The 25826-nt window shown below is 39.9% G+C and overlaps 1 protein-coding gene across 2 annotated transcripts in view; it reads left to right on the plus strand.

Annotated features, from left to right (window-relative positions):
* Positions 1 to 1957: 1957 nt before the first annotated feature.
* fbxw4 (F-box and WD repeat domain containing 4) overlaps positions 1958 to 25826 on the plus strand; it is a 37251-nt gene continuing 13382 nt past the window's right edge. Inside the window, exons 1-5 of one of the 2 annotated variants that reach the window (XM_066693962.1) lie at positions 1958 to 2333; positions 5042 to 5137; positions 5646 to 5831; positions 6519 to 6651; positions 6853 to 6947. In XM_066693962.1, the coding sequence (XP_066550059.1) occupies positions 2146 to 2333; positions 5042 to 5137; positions 5646 to 5831; positions 6519 to 6651; positions 6853 to 6947 (698 nt within the window). In that variant the 5' untranslated portion in view covers positions 1958 to 2145. Of the gene's footprint in view, positions 2334 to 2360; positions 2497 to 5041; positions 5138 to 5645; positions 5832 to 6518; positions 6652 to 6852; positions 6948 to 25826 lie in introns of those variants that run through there. The other variant, XM_066693963.1, reaches the window with a different exon arrangement.

Raw genomic sequence — 25826 nt, forward strand, 5'->3', positions numbered from 1 at the left:
AACTGAGAGGCCCTCGTGTTAGGTATTGAAATGAAATGTGTGCAGTACGCAGTACAGGTGTAATAATAGCAGGGGGGGTGCTGGTTTCTGATTCAATTTTATATTGTTGAAGAAACATACATTGAAAGCCATCTTTCTGAGACAGGCATGACGTTTGGTAAAGATTTTGGTGGGCCTTACTGATTCGATGTGGAATTCACAAATCCAAAAATGGGTATTACCAGCAGTCCACATGCAGTCTGCACAATGTGTGTTGGGGTAAAATTACATAACAAAGTATCAGGCCAACCACGCTGTGCCTTATTCACTGTTATACACTGAGTCTTTTTCCAACTGGGAAAATACTATACCACAGACTAGGTTACGTATGTTGAATGAATTATAACAAGATATTTTTTGTCTTTCAGTCTTAAAGGTACAGCTAATACAACTTTCCTCAAAATGTACATTGGGGCATTGTGCTAAAACATATGTTTATTTGAAAACATTTAAAGTAAAAGACACCTGTTTTTAGATTGGAGGTGGGGATAAAAATATAAATTACAATATGAGCAAACAAACACACTATGAAAACTTGGGTAATTACTTTGGTAATTTCATAATGCTACGCTACTCGTACATTGTCTCAAGGAAGCTTGTATTAAGCTTAAATTCCAAAAGACATCACTAGAATCTAAATCCTGTCAGTCTGTAAGGGCTGCTAGGTGTATCTACCAAGATTAAACAATAAGAAAAAAAGATTTTGCTTTATCTCTCTCACAGTAAAGATGCATGACCAGTAGAAAAAAAGTTTTCAATTTTCTATTAAAAAATATGAAAAAATGAACCCAATCTTTGCAAAAACTGCTTAGCAGAAACCCAGGAATAGAATGTGTTATATTGGGTTGTGCATTTTTCTTGGAGGACAAAAACATTGGAAAAAAAAAAAGTAGTCCCAGAACCCGTGTCGAAGGTTGTTTTTTGTATACAGTAATGTTTAATTTCTTTGTTCACCTCTGTGCTTTTTCTGTACCCTCACCACCACCTTAATCTGTTACGGCGTCTCTTTGATGTGGGAAAGGTGCCCACATAATCAGCACTCTGCCTTTCTCATCCCCGCACAATGGAAAACCACTCTTCTGTTATAGCAGAGGGTGCTGTTCTGCTTCTAATCCCTTTGCTCCAAGAACACACAAGAGACAATCACCTACCTAAGCCAAAAAGTTTTCGAATTAAAAAGGTTAAACTGTTTTAACCAACATGGTCATGTGATAATGCCTTCAAACAAGGGGGGTTTAACAGATCACCTGCTCTGTCACCTGATTGGAGACTTCACCTTAGTATAGTATTCAATGATCAGACCTGAGAGCTCCATGTGGGTCTTGCTGATCCCAAAAGTCCTGCACATGAAAATTATCATCATTGTGGGCCAAACAGCAAAAGGTACCATCCCACATCAAGTGAAAGTGTCAAGCATTGTATATTGCAACTTCTTTATACAACAGTATGTTTCATTCACAAAAGAACTGCAACAGTCCAATTTTAAAGTCTGCTTCAAATAGCCTTTACAGACTTTTGTGGGCGACAGAAAATAAGAGAAAGAGAACCCTGCCAGCAGTTAGTAACTATATTTACTTGATTAAATATTCCCCTACTGGCACTCTTCTTCTTAATTATAATTATGATTATGATTAATAATAATAATAATAATAATAATAATAATAATAATTGTAAAAAACAACAATAACCTCGAATGCACAGCAGTAGTAGAAGTAGTAGTATGGTAATAACAACAGTAAAACGTATTAACTAAACTAATTGTATTATTTCAGTGCTCAAATGCAGGTTTTATAAGTTTTACCCCGCGCATAATATATACCATTTACCATAACATGCACATGTGTGAGCAGGTGCGAGTGCATGCGTCTGTCCGTGTTCAATATTGCAGCTCCTCTTGATTGACGGGCGCAGGCCATGTGACTTGCGTGTTTGTTAATATGATGGCTTCCACCCCAAGCTCTTGCTGACTAGCTGCTTTGAAAACATGGAAAACAGGGGCGAAGTGACACAAAATCGCTACAGAAGCGCCCAGAGACGCCGCCAGAAGAGAGAGAAAACGAAAGCCAAAGAGTGGGGAGAGGACACAAGTACTGGCCCTGATTGGAAATGTTATTTTTATTCCAGTTACCAGAAGACATCCTCTACCTCATACTTTCCTATCTGGACTGCAAGGCTCTGAACAGCTTGTCCCAAGTTTGCAAGAAGATTTACTATTTCACCAGCAGGGATGCCGTTTGGAGGAGGATAGCGAAAGAGTGCATCAACACCGGAATAAACCGACAAGGAACAGACTTGTAAGATGAATGGCCGGATTGCATGTCTTTTAAAAAATTGCAGAGACAAAACGCTATCGTGCCAGGCCTACTGTCGGTTACGTTGTGGCATTTTGACGTTCTGACCCTTACGTAGCAAACGCAGGGTACGTCATCACTGCAGGCAAGGCGGCGAGTGGATGGCGTAGGTTGAAATTCTTGAATTGGAAAGCGAGTTGCATGTATCTGTTTAGTGTTTGTGTCTGGGTGAGCACTATTAACACACAGACGTATCTCATACTGCATTTGTCTTTGCGCCCGAACTTAAAGTAATGAAGCACTTATAAAAAGATCAGTGCAAAAATAAATACAAATGTAACGATCGCTTTAACTGAGTAGGCTATACATGGCACTGATGTACGTAGGTACTGGTTTCGAAGAATACATTTAAATTAAATCACTGATTGCTTAATTTAACTGATCATTTAATAATTATAATAATAATACAATAATAACTGTATTGTGAAAGAAACATTAGGATATATGAAGTGTGTTTGGTATTATTAACTTCGAAACTAGAAAATGTCTGCAAAGATGCATGTCGTAAGTGTTGCATTGCATGCTTATTTTGATACATGGTGTTCAAATCAAGTTGCAAGGTCATAATTTAAGGATTTACTGAAGTATAAAGTAGGCTATCCAATTTTAGCCGTACTTCTGATTGTATTAATATACATGGTATACAGAATGAAATAATGAGTGTATCTCAAAATGAAGTTTACATAAAACGATTCTGCATATTTAAAAACAATTCTTCAACCCTAATACGACCTACACTCCAGTGAAGTGGTATTAAAATAAGCAGAAACAGATTAGTGTAGTTACCTCTGGCAATTAAGGGAATTAATGTATGTCTGATACATATATGTAGATATAGAAATGGTTTAATTAAACCTTTTTTGGTGTGTGACAGATTCCTTACACCACCAATGAGTAAAAAAAAAACAGCACTTGGAATACTAGAGACTTCATTCACACACATGAAAGGACCTATTGTACAGTCTGCCCTCAATATTTGGCCTTCATGTTGTTTTACACTTTAGTTGTCGACTACTTGCTTAGTATCTGGAGTAGTAGTTACCTATTGCAGCACGAACGCCAATCATTTGATTAAATCCAATCCAAATGAATCTTGCAGGACAGTGCTTATAGTAAATTCAAACAAAAAACTATCTTACTATGTGTGAGCACATAAGGACTGTCCTTCATCTCCAGTTGTGTTTCGTTATAGAACATATGTTTGGTTTAGTTATGTTTTTGTTATGACATTATATTTAAACAGATAGGAAACCTTTTGGAAATAAGAAGACCCATAAACAAAGTAAGAAAGAAGTGGCCCAAGGCAATGTTTAAAAAAAAACAGGTATTTTTTTGAGAAGGTGGTTCCTGGCAGTGCCTAAAACCAGAGAAAGGGATCCATACATTAAAAGGCATGCGAGGTGTTTGTTTTCTACAAAAAGGCGAGAGAGGGCAACTGTTTTGATTGGGGACTAGTCTCTTGACAAAACCAAAACCTTTACGAATATTGCCAGAGATCATGCAGTGTTTGTGCGGAGATGTAGGGCTCTTCTGCACTGTGATTGGCCCACACTTTGCTTCACTGCAAGTTTAGGGATTTCACCTGCCATAGTGTCACCTTGTGATGTCTGCATGAGATGTCCAAGTTGATATTATGTTTTCTGGAAGCGTTTTTTAATATAATAATCATAATTGTAAACAAGTTGACACTTCTTGTATCACAAGCTCTTTTGTAATGTGGTCAGCAACAGTGTGCATTTGCTGCCACAATTAATTGGTATTATTGTTTAATGTTTTAATGAAAGGTCTTATTAGAGGTGTGCTAGTCTTTCTGGTGTTCAGTTTGAAAAATTACAACTTGGAAGTTTGTCAAAGTCTTGTAATACTTTTCGGTTTATGTACAGACTGAATTAATTCCCTTTATGTACAAACCTTTCTTTTGTGTATCTCAAAATGAAAGGAGTGTCAAGTTCAGACTGAGCTCTAAGCAGAGGTCTTCAAATAGCAATAGACTACATGATATTGTAGCTAGAATATTCGTATTAAATAAATAACTTTGAATATTTTGACTACATGTGCAACTATTTCCTTAGTAGGATGGGGTTTTAATTGTGCAGCTTAGTGTGATTATTACTGTAAAATGAGGGGATGCTTTTTAGGTTTAATGTGTTGCACAAATTAGACCTGTTTTGTATTGGGGGTCAAATCACCAACTAAACTAAAGCGAACCAGCAGACAAGTATGTAACATAGAGAGAAAACAATGCACATTGAAGCACTTGTTCTTCAGTGTAAAATCGAAACTCTCCTCGATTAGAGAGTTTATGCTCCTCATTGGTTTTGCTTAGATCTAATATGAAACTATATCCTACTGTTTTGTAGTGCAGTGGTTATGATATTGCAGTGCAGTGGATGTGGTTTAATGTTCCCACTTTAAAAAGATTGGCAATTGATTACAGGATAGAGGTGAAACAAGACTCACAACTGTAATATGTCCTTAACCTTTTATTCTTATATGTTAAAAAAATCTAGGTAGTTATTGATTTTTTTTTTTTATTTTTTTTTTCCTCCATTTCTAGTACCTGATTTCGATTTTTTGGACTTCAATATCTTTACAATTCTTCAGTGCTTTGAAATGTGACTTCCTGGGCTTACTGTGCGGTCTGATTTCAGGTTTTCCAGAATCCCCCTGAAGGACAGAGTGAAGGTCTCTCAGAACTGGCGTAGAGGCAAATGCAGAAGAGACGCTGTCCTAAAGTGGAAGAACAAGTGAGTGGCCCGTTAGAGCAATGTAAAACTGTCAATGTCAATGTACAAACTCGGTTGTTCTCCTGGGTGGACTTCAGTTTTCCAGGGCAATATGACGATGCAAAAAGGGGCGCCAGATGAGAAATCGTTTGCCATTTCAAATGAGAATGCATCTTAGACTGTACAGCTTTTATTTTAGTTTGTAGAAGCAGACGTGAACAGCTGGAACTCCGGGCGATACAAATGAGTTGATTGTACCTTGTTCAGAATCTCACAGAAATCCTGCGCTCAGCCTGCCTTCGATGTTAGAAGCACACTTGACTGCTTTTTGGTATTCTACCCCTTATTCTGAATTTGTACCATGCAGCATTAGATGAGTAAGGTGTGAAATGCACCCCACTGGGGTAGCTCTTTTGCTCATTTTGTGTTCAATGCATAATCACTGAAACTTAATGGACATGTAGAGAACCACCTCTGTGTATCCTTGTGTAGGTTTAATTTCCATTCTGTGATTGGTGTTCCTCTTCAGCTTGTTGCCATGGATACAGCTAGACAGCGGTGTGCTGTATCTGTCACAGGCGGCTGACATCAGAGTGTACCAACTGAGGGCCGATGGAGGGGGGCTTAAGCGGAAGCCAGTGGCTGTGTTTTCGGGACACCAAGAGGACGTGTGCCGATTTGTCCTGACAGACACGCATCTTGTCAGTGCTGGAGGGTACTTGCTTATGCTTGGAAATTCATTTGACACACACACTGTTAAAGAAACGCAGAGAAAAACTGCCACATTCTCAGTGGAGTTTGTTGTAGTATTACAATTGTGTCCCTTCCTGAGGTGTTTTCGTGGCCTCCTGCTGTTGAATTTGTAAATTGACCCAAAGTACTCAACAGCTACATCTGCTTCCTGAAGAGCGGGTTGATACAGTCTTCAGTCTTGCTAGAACCCTTTTGTGTTTGAGTGGGTTTATTATAACCTTAGCTATCATGCTGTAAAACACAACTGTAACAGAACAAGGTGTTAATAACATTAACAGAGGCAGCTTTCCAGCTAATTTGCTTGATCTGGTACTCTCATCTGCCCAGCCGTTGGCAGGTGTGTGCGATTGTGTAATGTTTCCAACGTGTGGAGTCTAATCTGTGCCTGGGAACAGTCTCGCAGCGTAAACCCACCTGACCACTGCTAGTTTTTTCATTCTTGTTTCTGGGACAACGCTAAAATCAAGATGGCGGGACAGTCAATTATATGAGATTGCTGCCTGGTAGGAAGGTTGATTTAATACCAGGTCTCCCCTTTCCTCAAACAAGACTGTTTTTAAAATCAGAAGATCTTTTAAAGTGCCTGTGAGAAATATAGCTCTGTAACACTGTAACAGGATCTTTTTTAATGAGAATTTGTCTTCACTAGAGATGGGAAGATCATTCTTCACCAGAGAAGGAGTTCCTTCAGTGTGGAGTTTTCTGCTCATAACCAGGAGGTGAACTGTATCGACAGCAAGGGAGGCATCATTGTCAGCGGCTCCCGGGACAGAACTGCTCGGGTAAGACTGACATCTCTCTCTCCTTCGAATTGGACTTCATCTGTACTCCAATCCCAGCAGTTAATTTGAATGAAGCACATTCCATGCTAGTTTAACTGAACCTTTTAAATAAATGGGACAAATCGTTAAATGAGTTGAGGTGAAGATGCTATGATTTCTTTCCGTTTATTTTTCTTATTGCTCTTTTCGTCTTTGTGTCAGGTTTGGTCGCTTTCCTCAAACAGGCTTGGAGAGTGTCTGCACACTATCCCCACCTTAGACAGAGTCTGGTCTGTAGCTATCAGTCCTTCACAAAGGTAGGAGAAAATATTATTTTCTTAATTGCGTAGTTCTTTTGCAGCTGTGCCAATTCGATTAAGTAGTTTAATCAAAGACTAATGTTCCTATGTGTCTTCTACAGTTGATTCCAGTAAATGGAGCTGTAAACTCTTCTATAGCTTAAGATGTTACTGTTTGCCACGCCTGAAATATTTGTATTTATTTATTTTACTGACATTTGTTGGCCCACATTTTGCAAGTATATGAAAATAATAATAATTTTGGCAATGTTAGGTAAATCTCCAAGAAGTTCTTAAGAAAATGTCTTCTTTAATAATGTTTTCGTTTTGTGACTGTCTGCATAACATGTTCAGTATTAATGATTTGTACATCTCAAACTCAAAAGTATGGGAGTCAATGTTGATTTTGAATAGTATGTGCTGCTGGAGCCTCCTAAACATAATACACACAAAACCATTTCCACGTAATGACTTCAGTTTCCCTCGAACTGTGCTTAAGAAATAATGTACTTCCTGCCTTCAAATGAATAAAGGTTTAAACCATGAAAATGTCAGTATAAAGGCAGAGAGGAAATTCAACAACAACAAAAAATGCAGAGTCACTGGATACGGACGCAGGTGGCAAAGTCTGTTTTAGGGAGTCTTCAATTTACGGCCATCCCTGGTGGGGAGGTCAGTAAGCCCCTCTCTGAAGCAGGTAGTGGTGAATGTGATACTGCTGCCACACAGTGACAAAGAGAACACAATCGCCTCTGATTATTTTTCTTGGGTGCCTTTATGGTGTAAAACACACAGATTAAGTCTAATTTACTGCAGCCCATGTATTGATTTAACCTTTTTGGCTTGCTCTAAACAACGCTTGTAGGGTTCTCAATTGAGCATGAATAAAAAAACGAGTGGTGAACCTGCATTCACCAGCCCCCCTCCCCCACACACACCTTCTGATGTTCGGCGTCTGAGTTTTAACCCTCAAAAAGCCAGTGTAGATCTGTCAGTTCTCCTTACTGTATCTTGTATCTGTATCTTCTATATTTTTTTCATATGACAGTCTTACACATTTTATTTTCCAATAAATAAGTCGTTAAATTATTGCCAGGTAGGTCAATGTCTTGAGTGACCTTAGTGATATCATGTGTAAGTCTTTTCCTAGTTTATTTCTATATTAATTCATTCATTTTAACACTGAGGGAAAAGTTGTGGAAAAGACCTCAAAGGAGAGCTTCATCAAATGTAGAAACTATTTGTTATACAATTTCCATAAATATCAAGTAAAAATACATCTCGGAATCACATTCTATTTTTTATTTATAGACTGTTGTCACAAACCAGTATATGTGCTTAGGTAAAGATCGTTTAATTCAAATTGGTACTTCTCTGACCTGCATATGGCACTTCATGATTTTACTTAATGAGAATGCCCCCGTAAAAAGAAAGTGAACAGGATATCTCAATGAAGTGATGCAAAATACAGTAGGATATGCAGGAAATGAACATGACTGAAAATCCAGCTGGACTGAAGCTGGGGCTGCATTTGCTGGGGCTTTGATTGCTCAGGCATGCACACACGCACATACTTACTGGCATGCAGGCTCGTAACACCCCCACGCACATACACACGCACACTGTTGCACAGAGCAGACATCCAGCACCACAGACGATCGCAAAGGCAGTTCAACCCTGACACAAACTTAGAGGGTTCATGGACTTGGATTCCAAAACAGCTACCACTAAATCATAACTCCCCATACACTTGGCCTCTCTGAAGCTGAATTGAGATTGTCCATCGACGGTACCTGTCCAGCAAAGGGCCGACGCTTTTGAGCCGCTCAGCCGGTTTATTAAGCCTAGGCGCCCCTTTCCCCTCAGCCTCTCTTCAATGCAAATTTCGGAATTAGAGACGATTATCCACGTCATTAATTCTCCAATTTGATGGCTGAAATAGCAGGCCCTGAAACAGACTGCTGCCCCCAGATAATGGAACTGCTCCTTTTAACATATTGACGATGGGAGAAGTTAATTAAAATTCCTAGGGATGGAGGTGTCAGCTAACCTATAAACCCATCGCTTTTAAACAAATCACTCTTCTCGGCCCTGTGGCAGAGAGGGGAAAGAAAGAGGAAAAGTTGCAGCATTCCTCTTCAGGGTTTGCGTCTGTCACTCCAGGGGCGTATGAACAACAGGTTCGGCATTTGGGGAAAAGGGCTTAAAAGGAACGGTCTTCGGTTTGGTTCCAGTCCTCTGAACACGTTGATCTTCGATTTTTTTTTTTTTTTTTTTTTTTTTTTTTTCTTCCCCTCTCTAATTGAGATTCATCATCCACAGCCAAGATGTTTTAAGAAAGGTCTCACTTAACACAGAGATGACTATGTTGACTGAAACCCATCAGTGATTTGTCATTCTGAAGATTATGTATATGAATATCCTACCCCTTCCTGCTTTGAAGACTTCCCCCACATTTGTTAGAGCTGTTGGTGTCCATAGAAAGGTTGGCTACCTTCCTCCTCCAAGGCATCTTCTGCACTTCATTGTGTAGTTATTGCCTCAGCTAGGACATCATTGATGCTCATTGGAATCCTATGATATGACAAAAAGTGCTACTGAAATTTGTAGGTTGTGGTTTTGTTGTAGAGGGTGTGGTTAAGCACGTGGCCTTTCCTTCCGTTTGTACTCAAACTACACATGCAGCTGCCTTTGTACCAGAAGTCTTCACACTGGCAAAGAACAGCAATAGCTTGAAAATCCTGATTCAAACTTAATTACTAAGATATGATTAACTACAGCTAATAATACCTAAGCTCGTCCCTGATGTTTTAAATTAGCAGAAGTTACTTTCGGTTCAGAAGATGAAGGTGCACGTAGCACTTTGGCGAGAAATTCTTCATTCTGATCCTCTTACCTCCAATACAGGTCACAAGTGAAAACAGGATTTGAATGGCTTTAGCTCTGACCTTTGTGTAAACTAAAGCTGATCGCAAAACAGAGTTTAATCAGAATTTTAAACAGTTCTGCAGCTGTTCTATAATACTCGGACCAGGGTGGAAATGATGGCACAGCCAACAAGGCCACACGCCAAGGTGAATTCAGTTATTCAGCTGAATCTATTGCATTAAAAAGCAAGACCGTACAATAACTATATCATTTGGGAATAAAATGGTAACATAGTAACTCCAGTTGAATTTGTAGTAACCTGTATATATTCAACTCGTTTTTGGAAGCAATTTAATTAGAACTAAACCTGTATCAGCAGTACAAAGCAGCTTGATTTATTGAGTCCTCTTTATTTAGAAAAAATGTAATCAGAATTATAGTGTAAAACATGCAGTTTTACATTTCTGCATAAATCGGAACGTTTTTTTTTTTTTTTTTTAATATTAAACAGTAATTTACAGAAATAGTGTTTTAATCTTTAGACTCTGGATAAATGAGTCTAGGGGGCTGTGCAGGGAATGAAGTCCCAGTCATCGGAGTGGCTGAGAAGAGAAAAGGGTGATTACACAATGCATGTTTTAATTTGGAAACCCAGTGGAAAAAGGGGGGAAAAGAGAAAAAGAAGAAGAAGGAGAGAAAAAAAAAGAAAAGAAAGCCCCTTGTGTTGCAAATGTAATTGTTGCAGCTTCACGCTTGAGGTATCTAAAGGGCTGGGAGTGAGAGGGGAGAGCAGCAGCTGTGTGCTGCGCGGTTCGGGGGAGAGCGCTGCTGGAGAGCGAGAGCGGAGCACTGGGTTACACTGCTACCGATTTCAGCCACTCAGGTGCTGGGAATTTATTGCTCGAATCCCAATGTTGCTGGTGCAAAACGGGGTGGGGGGGGATATCTTTGGGTGAAAGGAAATCTGGGTCTTTTTATTTCCGACTGAGCCAGCAGAATCTATAAGTGAAAGGTCCATTAGTGAGGTATCATATGTAATTGACTGAGTGCCAAGACTGACTCCCCACCGCCTAGCTCGGTGTCGCACAGGTGCACCGACCCTACAGTGATTCAGATTTGCGCTTTCCACTTTCCACAAACTCCTTCACCATTGGCTTTCGTGTGTGTTTTTCTTTTTAGTTATTATTCATGATGGATTCTGTTTGTTATCTAGCATAATTCCAACACAATAGGATTGTTGTTGTTTTTTTAGCAGATTATGAAAAAACAAACTGTTCCATTCTTTATGGTGGTGACCAGAAAAACAAGAAGATTCCTGGAGCACAGGCGCCCACCCGTGTGCTTGTTTGCAGTGCATAGTGGCTTGGCTGTCCCTAAGCTCCATTTACAAGCTCATTTCAAAGAGGCGGTGTCCCTGCAGAACATCAAGGCTGACCCAAATTATTTCTGAGTCTGGGTCTGTTACACATGAGCCTGCCCCCTGTCTGAACGAAGCCTTTGTCTGCTGTGTCAGGCTTCACCCTGCCTGCCTGCGTGTGTGGATTCCTGCACTCTCTTATCTGCAGGAAGGTCCTGATTGCTACTAATGGCTCCTAATTTACATCCCATTTTCTTATCTTGAGCCCAGGACTCTGCCTCTGGGTGTTATATTCGGGGCATATGGAGATGCCATCTTTTTCTAATGGAGCAAAGTGTGAGAAATCAAATCCGGAGCGGAGATCTCCAGGGTTTCGGCTAGGGTTGGCTACACAATCACGTCTTACCTCTCGCCGTGTGCACAGTGTGCCGGCTGAGCACATTACTATATTTAAACTGATACTTTTGGAAGGGAAATGTGATGGATTCAATGACGATATGCATCTTGGGTCTGTAGAAGCTCTTTGACTTCCTTTTCTTTTCCACGATGTCTGCTGAGTCACAGGCAGAGCTTATCGGGATGAATGTTGTATTGAGCCTTGATTGAGTGCGCTAAACTAAGCAGTTATATAAAAATAGTACTGCAAACAAAGGCAATAAGATAATTTCCACTGATAGAATAGAAATATAGGTACATCTATACTGTAGGTTGTTCTCCTCTTTATGCTATTGATATTAATAATACAAACAGTGTAATAATTTACAGTATATGCAGATTAGTGTGTTTAAATGTCTGAAGAGTATCTTCTAAATGAAAAACTTATATTTTTCTTCCTCCACCAGTGGCACCGTAGGGGTAACGGATTCATTGCTCTTTAGTTTTACCTCTGACTTCACAGTAAGTTGTATAAAGAGAGTTACGATGTGATTTCCAGCTGTTAATTGCCCCAGTGTTTTCAACTGCATAATGTCCAGTTAGTTGTAGTGTGGTCTGTGCCGTCATCATCACCGTCTTTTTTTTTTTTTTTTTCTTTTTCTATCCCCCAGCAGAAGAAATCATGTTAATTTTTAAATAAGAGAATTAGAGAATCACTATAGAAGTGCCCCTGGTAGAATGTGTGTATTATGTTCTGTTTCTGGCAGCACCATTAGGGAGATTAATATCCCCTATGTTATATTTTCCAAGACCTGTTTTCATGGTCAACACAATAGGGAGCCACATGGAATGAAATAGTTCATACTTTTAAAAGGTGAATGTTAAATATATTACTTCCACAGCACTGATTTGCCAGAGTGGTGTTTTTTTATTTTATTTTTTTAATGCATTTAAAAACAATTACGATAGCAGTAAATTATGGGTGCTTCATATATATTGTTGTAGGTGGTTATTCCCCTTGCTTAAAAAAATAAAACACATTTTGCTGTGGGCGGGGGGTGGGGGGTGTTCCTGTCTAGTTATTTACCCTTCGCAGTGTGCCTGTGTTTTTCCAGCTTTGATCAGAGCCGCTTCTAGAGATAATTTAGCAATCGCGTCCCGGGGTGGAAGTGTGGAGTTAATGTTAAAATTGCTTTTTTTGCTACAGTGGTGATGGAGCGGAGAGACGAGGTAGGGAGGGGAAAAAAACAAAAAACGGCCATAAATTGAGAATGGAGAGCTGATTAATTCCCAGAGAGCATGGCCCAGCAATCCTATCCTGGACTTCACCAGGCTGTATTGCACCGGTGTCCATTCACTGCAAAGTGGGGACACAGAGAAGCAGACTAGCAAGACAGCAGGTGTCTTTTTAAAGCTTATCTCCAACTAGCCTAGGAAACCTAAAGGTTGCAGACAGTGTCTTCAAACTCTGTCCACAACATAAGCAGTCACTGTAGTGTCAATGTCCATATCATAGCTGAAGAAACCTTTGAATACAGTATCGGCACAGTCCCAAAATCCCAAAGGATCAGTGGTATGATTTATTGTACACCACCCTTTGAAGACTCATCTGTGCAACTATTTAGGATCTTCCATTTCCAGGAAATCCATTTCCTTTTTATATTTTGTTATTTTGAGTTCTCAATCTATATTTTAATGGTTGTTGTTTTTTTTTCTCCAAATACCAAAAAGACCATTTCAGTTTTTAAATAAAAATGGGACTGAACTGATACACTTAGTCTTTTAGATTACTGTAGAGCATAATTTTAATGAGATAACTGGGTTGGGATAGGATATGAAACTATTAGCTGGCACTGTGCACTTCAAGAGTCAATATCCTTTTTTACATATCCAAGTTCAAGCTTCGTTTTAACAGCTGATCTATGTATAGCTAATATTCTATTGTTTTTTTAAATGTAACTAACTGTGGATAGCTTTTAGTTTGAATAAATATGCCTGAAAATCACTGGCACAAATTATGTGGTTAGATTGCAAAGATATAGTTGTGCTTTTGTATTTGCACGTTTCCAGTCATTCATTCATTCATTTTAGGAGGTTGCCTAGCATATCCATTACCAATGTACTACAGTACAGTGAAAAGGGTAGATTGGCAAAAATAAATCATAATAAAATTAAGGCTGTTATAACTGCAGCAGGATGAATGATCTTGTGCCAAGTATGTTATAGATCAGGGTAGGTTGTAAGCAGACAAGCAGCACTTCGTGGAGGGGTGCTATGGATACACAGCTTGCACAACAGTGGGAGGGAGGTAGTTTGCTGGAGTGTATGTAAAATCATTGAAAAAAAATGTTTGTTTGATTTTTCCTTATCAGCCTGCTTGAGGGTGGTAACCCCCCCCCCCCCCCCAAGAGCAGAAAACTGAAATATAAATTGAAAATAAATAAATAGGTTTTAAAATGAAAAGTCGATACTGTCAAAAAGTTACTTATGGACAGAAATGTGAACAGAAGGTTTCAGTCAGAAAATAATTTTGCTGCTTTTTCTGGGATAATGTAGTTGCATGGCACAACATATTCTCAAAGTAGATTGTAGGAGGTCTCACTTTTCTGCAGAACACAGTCAATACAGTTGAATTAACCTTACACTACAATAACGGCATATTGTCAGTCAAATTATTTATTCAGCACATAGGAAACAGGGTAGGTATGGACAATATCTTAAAACTCTTTTCAACTCATGTTGTGTCATTATTTTTTTGAGGCAACTATTAATGTAAAAAGTGTATGGGGCATTTCACTAAACTCTGAAAACGGCTGCATTCTTGACCCTGAAATTATATTTTAAATCTTTACAATCTAAAGTTGAACAATATAATAAGGCCATTATAAGAAATAAATGTACATTTTTACTTTTGCACATTTCTTTTTCAATCTTTCAGTTTTACACAATAGTTTCAAGCATCGTTCAAACTACAAATCGTGAGAACATATTTCCCAATATTATCAGTATAAAACCATTTTCTATTCAAACGAGAAGTTTTCTCCATCTTCAGTTCCTGACTTGGCTACAGATTCAACCTGAACAAGATCTGGAGTAGTTAAAATGTAACATGGGCAGACAGGAAAGGCCACCAGCCAAACATTTTTAACAATGAAGAAATGGGATATTAAGTCAATAAGAAATTAGTGGACAGGAGAAAACAGGTGAACATACTGGCCTTTAGGAAGCAGCTGTGATCCCTCTGCAGTCTGTGGACAGGGAGTCAGTCCCACAGTGGGGCAAGACTCCCCCTGCTGTCTGTCTCTAGGCTTGTCTCACAATTTGACAGAGAATGACTGGTTTATTATCAGCGTTATTCTGTCCTAATCCATTTTCAACTTTTTATTGTACAAAATCACGGTGCGTAGCACAGTTTTTTGTTGTTTAGTATTTTTGTAAGTCTACTGATTAGATTGGCTAAAGAATATGCAACATGCAGTGATTTTTTGTAACTACAATATATATAGTGGCTGTCCATCTGCCATAGAATACTTACTGAAACGCCTGAAAGTTTCAAATTAGAATGCTGAAATTGTTTGTTTTGGTATTCTAATATTTCCTGTCTCATTTTATTAGCTAAAATATAATATTACTATTATCATTACTCTCTGTGTTTCCTTTATGAGCTTATACATCCTTACTTCATTAGATAAAGAAAAGTGGCTTAGCCAGTGTCCGTTTGTCCATCTGCACAGCTTCACATTAGCCTGTAACTCAAAATACTTGCTTATATGTGAATGCAATGTATCTGTACTTAAATGAGCAAGCACTTCATTGTTGGTATTTAACACCTGACATGAGTACTTTCAGTATGAAGGTTAGCTATTGTGTTATGTAAACAGTTTTCCCTTACCTGCAACAGTGAATATTGTGTGTTGTCTCATGTTGCATTACCTAGAACAATTTCACACCACAAAAACATCCAGCAAATACAGTAAGACCATATGCTTTACCTCCTCATCTTCAGAAGTCACCTGGAACCTTTGGCAAGGCTCTAGACTGGTAGGGTTTGGGGGGGATGGTGCAGGGACTCTGCAATAAAGGGCCCTAACTATGTGTCAAAGGGCCTGGTGCACAATGCCTAACGGTGGGTGGGGGTCTGTACTGACCACTCCAAAGGGAGGGGGTTCTGAGGCACTGAAGGGAGAAGCCACCCCGAGGAGAGGCAAAAAAAAAAAAAAAAAAGCGCGATTTTTTTTTCTTTTTTTTTTTTTTTTTGGTTTTGTTTTGTCCAAAATCCATCAAGCACATCTACAAAGTTGTTGCAGGGCAATGCCTCTGAATTTTTCAAAAGAAAATGATTGTTTGATAAACCGCCACCGAATCGCCATTTTCTCACAACGGAGGGAGCATCACCTCTGACCTTTGTATCAGCGAAGAGTGGGACTCGCATACCCCCCCACCATCGCCCCCATTGCTCCGCCCCACTCAACCGCAAAACTTTGATGCGTGTCTCTCTCTCTCTCCCCTCTTTTCTCCGTCTCCCTCGAGCTTTGTAGAGCGGGCTGTGCCTTTGGAGTCAAGAATGCAATTAGTTTAAAAAAAGAGGAAAGAAAGCCTCAACAATAAAGCGATAACGGACAGAATGTATGTTCCCACACATTAAATTTAGGCCGCTTTTCGCTGAGAGCCGAAGGAGAGCGCAGCTCGTGACAGCAGGTGGTGTCCCATATAAGTACGGCCGATATTCCCCTTCATTGCTGGCTGCTTCATAAAACCAGATTTATAAAATGCGTACACAGGTGTGGCCAACTGCAAATTTTATATATATGTATATAATATATATATATATATATATATTTTTTTTTTTCTTAGTTCACTCAACCCTGTTCGTCAGGGAAATAATTGAACTGTTTATACTATCTATGAAACGCATCTTCACTTCATTGAGAACTGGAAGATGCACACGGCTCACAGAAACCTCCTTCTTTTTTGACTTTGATTTGATATATATCATTTGTCATATGAAATGCCAAGCACCTATGCTCTTCTGGTCAGGAATGGCCCCTGGTTGACAATCCGTCAAGTCCATGTAACATCTCTGACTAGCACCTGAATTTTACCTTGTTTTCCAAGGGAAAGCGGATGCGTTTCCTCTCTCTAATGAAATCCAAGATTTTAAGAGCGTCTCTAATTCTGCCCTCTCATGGGATTGTGAATGGCTTGGCATGAAATGTGTGCAAAATGGATAAGTGGGCATACAGGTTGATTGATCAGACGATGCTCATGCCTTCTTCAGTTGTACAGCTGGCTGAAGAACTGGAGGACAGGTTGAATGGCCATTATGTTATCAAGACGGCTTTCTTATCAGTGTGTGTGTGTGTGTGTGTGTATGTATGTATGTATGTATGTGTATATATATATATATATATATATATATATATATATTATAAATGCTGGGTGTGTGTTGAGTGATACGTGTAAGGTTTAAAACAAAGACCACTGAACAACATGATTCTTGGCTTGAATCTCTTTTAGCCCTTATGTTACTTTCCAACTTGAGATCTGTGACAGGGAAGCTTGACTCTCCCTCATGTGGCTGTACAGAAGCACGATTCTGACACTCTAGTCACCTTGGGGTTGACAAGGATGTGGCAAAATCCAATTGGAAACACGGCTTGACTGGTACTTTTTGGCCTTCCTTTGAGGCAATTGTTTTCTCTCCTTTTTTTTTTTTTTTCCCCAACATTGCCAAGAGGCTGTTCCGCTCGGGCAAGCAAAAAGCTGTTTTTGGAATGTCCATCTGACCTCGGACAGCGCGGGTACAAACACACAGCCAAAAGGTCTCTGAACTCCAGTGTGAGGCGGAGGGAGGGGGCTGCTAAGTGCAGGGAGCCTACCCCAGGCCCGATGATTGTCTGCTCAAGGATGGTACAAACACATCATAACCCTTTCAATTCAAGCATGTTTAGCAGCTGAGATGAAAGTGCTTTTACAAACTAGATACATCCAGCCAACAAAGGCGAGGGTCAACCGAAACAAATTAACATCCCCTACTAGATTGAAGGGTTTGTTGTGTGGAGGTGGGGGTGGAGGTGGAGGTCTGGGGGATTGGAGGGAGACTTTCTTTGAAATCCATATTTGCCCTCCTAGTTTCCACATATAGTGGATTCCTGGAATGCATGTCACCCATTTGTCCTTTTTTATCCCTCTTTCTGTTCTCTCCACAAAAATTTGCAGTGAGCGCTGCATTGTTGCATGGGGTGTCCTTTATGGCGCGTTTCACTCGATCTTGTAAGACCTCCTGTTCTGTACAGAATGGATGTGGAATCTTGTTTCCCAGGAGTCACTGAATGGAAGTCTTTTAAACAACAATTTGAGGAATGTAGCCAGACTTTTCACCAACTTTTGATCTATATTAGAATTTGGCCTGGACAGACAGGTTAAGCTCTGTTGCGTGGTATTTATGTTGTTTGTTTATAAAATGCGGTGACAGGATGTTGGGTGTCCTAAGAGCTACCATTCCCCAGGTTAAGAGTCTTGTCCTGAGAATAGGTCTCTGTGTGAGCTGTGGTTTAGAGCGATAGAAATCCCCACTGTTTAAACACTGTTCATTTCCATGCTCTTCTGGTACTTGTTTTTTAAAACGCATGGCAAATTATTTAGTTCAGGTTCTGAAACCTTCTTCTCAAAAAATGAATGCTTTGATGAGAGTCTACAGCCACAATTCCACAGAGAATGGTTTATTTTTCATGTCTTTTGTTTATTTTTATTTATGCTTTCTGACTGTTCGCTCTCTAGGATGTGACAGAATTATAAAAGGTTACACAGCGTTCTACATTAAAGCTTTCCCATTGAGGAAATTATGAGTAAGTGCATTCATATAAGATCAATCTCTATAAAAACTCTGTGGTCGATGCATAGAGATCTGTCGATCAGATTGTCTGTGAAGTTTTAAGCTTCCATTAAAAGTGCTTAAGCTATTCATAATCTTTCTACTTATGTTTTTAAGTTTAGACATCATCTGAATTGTATGATAGAAAGTAGTAGTCGCTGAGGTGTGCTGCCAGTGATACTCGTTGCTGATGCTGAGGTAAAGACAGGCAGCGCGTTATGTCTAAGCAGCTCCTCCCTCCCTGCCTGCGCTGCCCTGCCCTGCCCTGACCTCAGCCCCAGTAACAAGGTTAGCCTGGCTCTTTCAATCAGATCAGGCTGTGGCACGCTCTGGGAACGGCCTGTGCTAATGAACAGAGGAAAGCCTATTTCCTCTGTAGGCAGTGCACCCTGGAAATGATGGATTGACCCTCAGGTTTGTTAGCTGCATGAGGGGACTGGAGATTGTAGGGGAGGGGGGTATTCAGTGGTGTACCATGGAAGCGATTCTCAAGTCAAAGAAGTTAAGGAAGGTTACAAATTCAAGGGCAGATTAACCTGTCACAAAACTGCCCACATTTTGTGCTTCTTTTTAACAGCCATAAGCAATGCTGTGCAATCAGGACAGACCTCAAATACATACCATTAAATCCCTTTGTTCTACAGATGCTTAAAGACTGATACAACTACAGAAACAGCTTCACACAGCACTGACCATGACTGCACTATGTATGAAGATGCAATTGGACATGAGTTATTAGGAGAGGAGTGTATAAATGTAATCCTATTGGGTACTTATAGGTTGAGTCAGCTCATAAGCACTCTGTACATCTTTTGTCCAGCAGTAATCGCTCTTTTTGATTAGTAAGTAGCACTTGGGGGTGTTTTCTGGAGATAAAGTTTCTTGTTACTTTCTCTATTGTATAAAGTGGGTTAATGGGAAAAGTCTAGTGCAGACCTGTACTTTTCCCTATGATGTCAGAGCACTGACTATACTGTTACCTGAAGTGCAGTCACATAGCTTTACAGCATGATGGGGCAATCAGAAAGACAAGAATTGTTGTTGTGACAAAGGCAGTGTAATCTTGCCACAGCTATTCCAAGGATGGATCCCATTGGTGTAATTCTATTGACTGAAAATGATAGGCATGTAAAGGAGACCCATGAAATCAAGATGGGTGTCAGTTATTTATCTATCAGTTGCAACTCATGTGGGCTCTTCTGGACCTGGCAGAAGCTTTGTTCTTTCTCTCTGGCTCATCTCATGGGTTTGTTTTTAAATTTGATTGGCAGATCTGATCGCTGATTAAAGCCAGAGCGCCCTGGCATTGCGCATCAGGTTTCATGTCTTGGAGAAGGAGATCAGATTATGTGAACAACTCCAGCAGCACAATGAGGAGGTACAAGTTGTCCTGCTCCCGTGGAGGAGTGAAGAATGGGGACATTAAATTAAGCTTGTGACAATGCCATGACTAATGTAAGGTATGTCCCAGATTACATGGCAAACATCTCACCACGTTCATAGTAAGGAAGCAGTGACAGTCAAACAATCAACAGATGTAAAGCTGTTTTATCACAAAGAACCTGTGACTGCCTGGTTGACACCATGCACAGCCTTGAACTTTCATCTCCTCTGAAGATTTACACCTGTGTATTCTATAGCTAGTTGTTTTACAAAGCTTACAAGAACATGTCAAAAAGAATTACTGGAAAACCTGAAGTCACTGTGCTAGGCAGGAGCTGTCTGTAGTGTGATTTGGTTTCCGAAACTAAAGGATTAGTAATTTTTCATGTGGTAATTTCTTGATTAGAAAAGCAGTAGGACGAGATGTTAAACATCTGGAACAAAATACAGCTTTTTGGAAAAAATATTAGGTATATTTCTGAATAATACATGTTTAATAGCTGACAGTTACACTCTGTGGAATTTAAAGTGAAGTGTGTTACTGGTGTGCTATTCACTTTATTTTCACCACAAATAATATGATGACGCAGGACAGTTTGTTTTCAGCACACCCTGAAGTAGGTACATATTTTCAGCAGCTGATATTGGTTGGTTTGAAGACAGAATGCAGATTTGCTTTCTTTACAATGATAACAAATGTAGCTTTAAAAGACAAGTGTTAAAAACAGAAGATGGTATCTGAAAGGGAGGTGAGCACTTCTGAACTGACACCCTTATTATCAACACAGATATAATAGCACCCAGACTGTGGAGCTCTTTGCCGTTACAAAGCTGCTATGTACCTGTGCTCACATGGGAATACTGGGCATGCAGGCTGAAATCATTAATTTTCAAAAGAAACCTTTCCCTCAGGGGGAGTCTTGTTTCCCACCAGTCCACTTTGCCCAGGTGTTGGTCTTGGCCTCTTTCTTTATCACTCCATCCTCCACCCCTTCCCCACCCTGTCTGTAAACCTGCTTTCCCCTCTCTGTGCCCACAATGAGACAGGGGAGATAATTATTCCTATTCAGGGGAGCTTTTTCCCTGTTTTAAGAGACCTAGACAAAATAAAACCTTTTTCTCTTTTTTTTTTTTTTTTTTTTTCTTTTTTTTCTCTCCCCCCCAATAAGCAGCTTGTTGGGAGAATAAAACTCTATCTGAAAGAGGCTTCTTGGAGGGAGAAGGCCCCACAGCCTAATTTGCTTACAATAAGCGGGTCTGACTGGCTTAATTGGGGCTTTTTAACCTGGTCTCACCTGGGAGTGAAGGCAGTGACTTCCCGCCTCCCTTTCTATCAGCCTTGCTCCCTGTTGGCTTGTCGACATGGGGTAATAGCTGCCCTGTGGAGAGAGGGGCGGGCAGAATAGGGAAGACAGACTCCTTTGTTTCCCTGAAATTCAGCACTGGGGCAGACTTGGGCACAGCAGGTGAAAAATTGAAAGTGGGGAGGTTTGAAGGGGACAATAGCAGGAATGTCTTTGTGGTGGTTTGTTTCGGCTTTGGCTGTTTTCTCCTTGCCTTTACTGAAAGCAGTTCTTCAAATAGCCCGTACAATCTGTTGAACAAAGTTTTAGGATGGAGAGTTTTCTTTCAGATATTGCAGAAAGCAATCAACTGATGTACTTCACCTTGATGATGATGATGATGATGATGATGATGATGATGATGATTATTTATTGTATTTGACATCAGGTCACACAAACATGCCACAGTTCACATGGTTGGAGAAGTTTAGCAGTTTGTGTTACAAGTCCAGTCCTGCTCAGTCCAAAGAAATGTTTTGTGTGCCATTACAAAACATTTGTTCAAGTTTAGGATATAAATGGCACATCATTAAAATGGTTGAAGGTCAGATGTTAACTTAATGGAAGAAGTTTAAATGGGGGGGACTTACATGTGAGTTTACGTATATATAATCATATCTTGTGCTTTTGTAAAATTTTGCATGCTCACAATTTTTGCAAGGTCGCAATTTTGAGTGATTTTAATTAGAACAACAAATATATGCATTAAATAAGCGAGCTTTGATCAAGTGTTACAGTGAGAGATGTCAGCAGCATGCCAAGTGTCACATCCGCCCTGGTTTGTATTGTCTTACTGAGTGCCACTGTGGATATTCGGCACTGGCACGCTCTCGCTCAATCACTCACTCCCTTGACAGTGTGTATCTGGGCAGAGGGGATGCTGGGCATTCTCCTAACATCTCCAAAACATTGCCCTTCAGTGTAGTTCTTGAGACAGATGAATTATTATTAATGTGTGTACATCTCAACGGATACTTTAGCACACAGGCTCAACATGGGCCAAATTACAGAAGAAATGCAATGTCACGTATAAAGCATGTCTGTTTTAAACTTAAAAATGTATTTTATGCTAGAATGTTTAGTTAGGAAGTTAGGCATTTGATTTGAAGTTGGGCCACCTTTTAGCATCAAACCTCATTTGCACTTTTAGAAATATGTTGAAGTATCCATCCTCCAAAGCAAATTCTTACCTTTTCCCACTTCTTAAAAGCAAACCATGTTAATTTCTGTAATGTGATTGATTGGAAGCGGTGTATTCTGGCTGTAAACTGTTGTGTTTATGCTGGCTGTTAACTGTTGTAGATCTCCTCAGTCTTTGAAAAGAAAAAAAAATGACACTCTTGGGAAAAAGCAGGACCTGTTATGTGTTGAAATCTGTGTTGGTTTGGCCCTAACAATGTTGTTACTGTTGTAGCTCCTTTCTCAGCGGGGGCTGAATTAAAGTTTGTGTGACCCTGGCACTAATTTCATGCTACACAGTACCTCGAATAATGATGTCAACTGATTAGGTTACCAAAACGGCAGTGTCGGCAATGTGCCTCGACATGTTCTAATGATCTCCAAGCAGACAGCATTTTTTTACCTCTTTTTCTCTTTATGGGTGAGGGTTGGGGGAGCAGGGGTGGTGGAGGGGGGGTACCAACAGGTGGTGAGAGAGGCTTTGACCTTTACAGCTATAATATCACTGCTTCACAGGCCATTTGGTCCTTCTCAGATCCACTGAAACTGCCATGTAAAAAAATTGATTTAATTGTGCTATTCTATTTTTCTGTGCCCCCCCTCCCCACCCATTTTTTTTCTTTTTCAATTAGACTCAGCGAAGGATGAGTAATCGAAGTAATAGAGAGTAATAAGGGCCGGGAAGAGCGGGCCAGCCCCTGCCCCTATTGTATCTTGTGTCACAATGGGTCAAAGGTCAGGGAGCCTGCATATTCTATTGGGGCACGTTGCCTTCATTGGGACAAATTAGTTTACCCAACAGTAATTAAAATGCCAGCACAGGCCGGCAGAGCTGAATGCGTTTGATGGGTGTGCCACTAACCGAGCTGACAGCTGCCATGGCTGTCCCTGCCAATCCGCCTGGGCCCTCAATGGAAAATGAAATGAAATGAAAAAGCTCCCGGACTGCGCTGGCAGATTGTTCTCTCCTATTCCATCTCTCTCTGCCTCCCTCTCTCTCTTACCTCTCTCAGACTGGCTCTCCTTCATTTTTGCTCGTCTTCTCTTTCTCTTCCTCAATTTCTGGTTCAGCATCTATTCTTTTCAGTTTCACATTTGCAGATTTTTAACACCAGTTTCTAGTCTCAATTTCCTATCTTTTGTTTTGGAGGGTGGAGGGTGGGGCTGGTTATTAACTGTAGGCCACAGTGGAATTACATTTTATACACACTTTCCTGAGATGGTGAAGGCAGAATAGATGTTAAACTGCTAATCAGAAAGGTTTTGATTCCAGGCAACGTATGGCTTTTTACCATTTTTTGTGTCTTTATATTCAACATTGCTTTGGCATATATTCTGCTAGTATTACACTCTCGTCAAATATCACACTGATATTCACATTCACACTTTCCTACCATACAAAATATGATGGCAGCACAATATTTTGCCTTTTTTTGTGTGTTTTTGTTTCTTTCTGTTTTTGATCATCCGCTATGATGTACCTGCAAAAGCATCCGTTGTGAAATATTGTGACTTGTCTGTTTGCGTTTACTTGGCACCGACTGCAAGTAGCTGCAGTAGCAATGATCTCGATCAACCAAGATAACCCATTCAGAAGGGGAAGGTGTGAGTGTGAACGCATGGGCGCACATCTGTAAGTGGACGTCCACGTATGTATGAGTGGCTGATTGTGTGATTGTTGGTGGTCCTCCAGATAATTCCAGACCAGCTCAGTAACTGCACCACAGGGTAAAGGGCATTGGTGTTTATAAAAGCGGAATGGTTCCCTGTGTGGGGAGAGAAAGCCACACAGTGATGGGAAAGCCACAGTTAGCAAGGGAGGGGCGCAGTGTTTAATGGGGAACAATCTGGGGGGGGGGGCTTCTCAGGTGCTGAGCACTGTAAATGTGAGAGCCCGCCGCCAACTCTTGTACCTCTGTGCACAATACAGGGAGGGGCGGCTGTTTCTCCGCAGTGTGCCTGGAGCTCCCTACAGCCTGGCAGAGGAGCCAGCGGGGAGGCCTTAATCCCCAGCACAGGCAGGTCAAAACCACACAAGAGATTAAAGCAACAGTATCTCCCCCCACCTTTCTTCCCCTTCCTCCTTCCCATTCGACATACCTAGCTGCTAATTTGAACCTGTCACCCAAATCAAAGAGGCGCCGAACGTTTTTGTTTCTTTTCTTTTCTTGTCTTTTCTTTTCTTGAGAACGAAGGTATGTTTTTTAACTTTTGAGTAAACTATTTGTCTGCATGAATGATTTTTTTTTTTCCTCACACAAGAGCTTACTCTTTGTCAGCCTTTGTGATTTCGTATCACTAGTCATTAGTCAGTCCTTTCATTTGACCTATCTTCGGAATGCTTTTTATTTTAAAAAAATAAATACAAAAAAAATGGAAAAGAAGGCAAACCTTTCAGTAGCACCTTAAAATAGGTGGTTCTGCTTAATTAGGGATTAATAAACTATGTAGAAATGATTTATTGGTCATTAAAGATGCATTAATGTCTATGCTTTCAATTTACTGCAGACCTGTACACTCTGCCACTGCGGTGTTTTTAATATCTAAATCTGTCATACTATAAATTATCAAGTACGAGCATAAATATGGATGTATTATTTCTACCAAGACAGCTGATTTATTGCTGAATATTTTTTCTAACAAAAACTTCCTTTAATCTAATTTACTTGGTGTGCTCTAAAATGAACACGATGTAAAAAATTACATTTATTTTTACGTATTGTATTACATAGCTTGTATTTCCTTTTCAAAAACTTTTCATCCATACATGGATAATAAAAAGTATACAGGTCAGGTTACAATTGATATGCTTCATTTTCTCTTATTTCAGATCTGTGAAGTTAAATATGCAGCTTAGGTGACAACTCTGAAAGCTTCCATGATGCTATGATGTTTAATGGCCTTGGTGTGTAACACGAGGATTGAATCCATTAGGATTCTGACTGGAAAATTGTCAGCAACTTGTATAAAAATAGTAAAAATATAAAAGCATGAGACTGTTGAGAGCTATTGAATAAATCGGGCTGGATAAATTGGGTTGGAGTATGTTTTTGCACCCTGTCCTCCTACTGAGGAGACATCAGATTGTGGGGGACTGAGGGAGAGATATAGCAGCTTGAATGTCAGTCTCTCAGCCCTGTATCCAGAAACCTCACTTTACTTTTTTTTTTTTTTGTAAGAGACTAATCTGAGGCCATGATGTTAAGAGATTGTATTGCTTTAAGAATTTGTATGTGGTAGAAACGGTTGCATTAATTGAATACACAATTAACAGCTATTCTTTCATTTTCCCGGATACCCAGATACATTTAAAAAAACAATTAAGACCACCTTTAATTCATTATTTTGTATTATGTATTTTATTATTTTAAGTTCACTTTTTATAGACTGCTTAAAGAAATGAGAAATAGCATTTCCCCTGATCTTACTTAGTTCTCAAATGACCAGTTGTTGTTTTACCAAGTAGTTCTCAAACTCAGCATTTATTTAAACAGTGTGTCAAATAAAAGGATGATTAA

Source organism: Amia ocellicauda, chromosome 20 (assembly GCF_036373705.1).
Source record: "Amia ocellicauda isolate fAmiCal2 chromosome 20, fAmiCal2.hap1, whole genome shotgun sequence".
In the NCBI taxonomy this organism is placed as follows: Eukaryota; Metazoa; Chordata; class Actinopteri; order Amiiformes; family Amiidae; genus Amia; species Amia ocellicauda.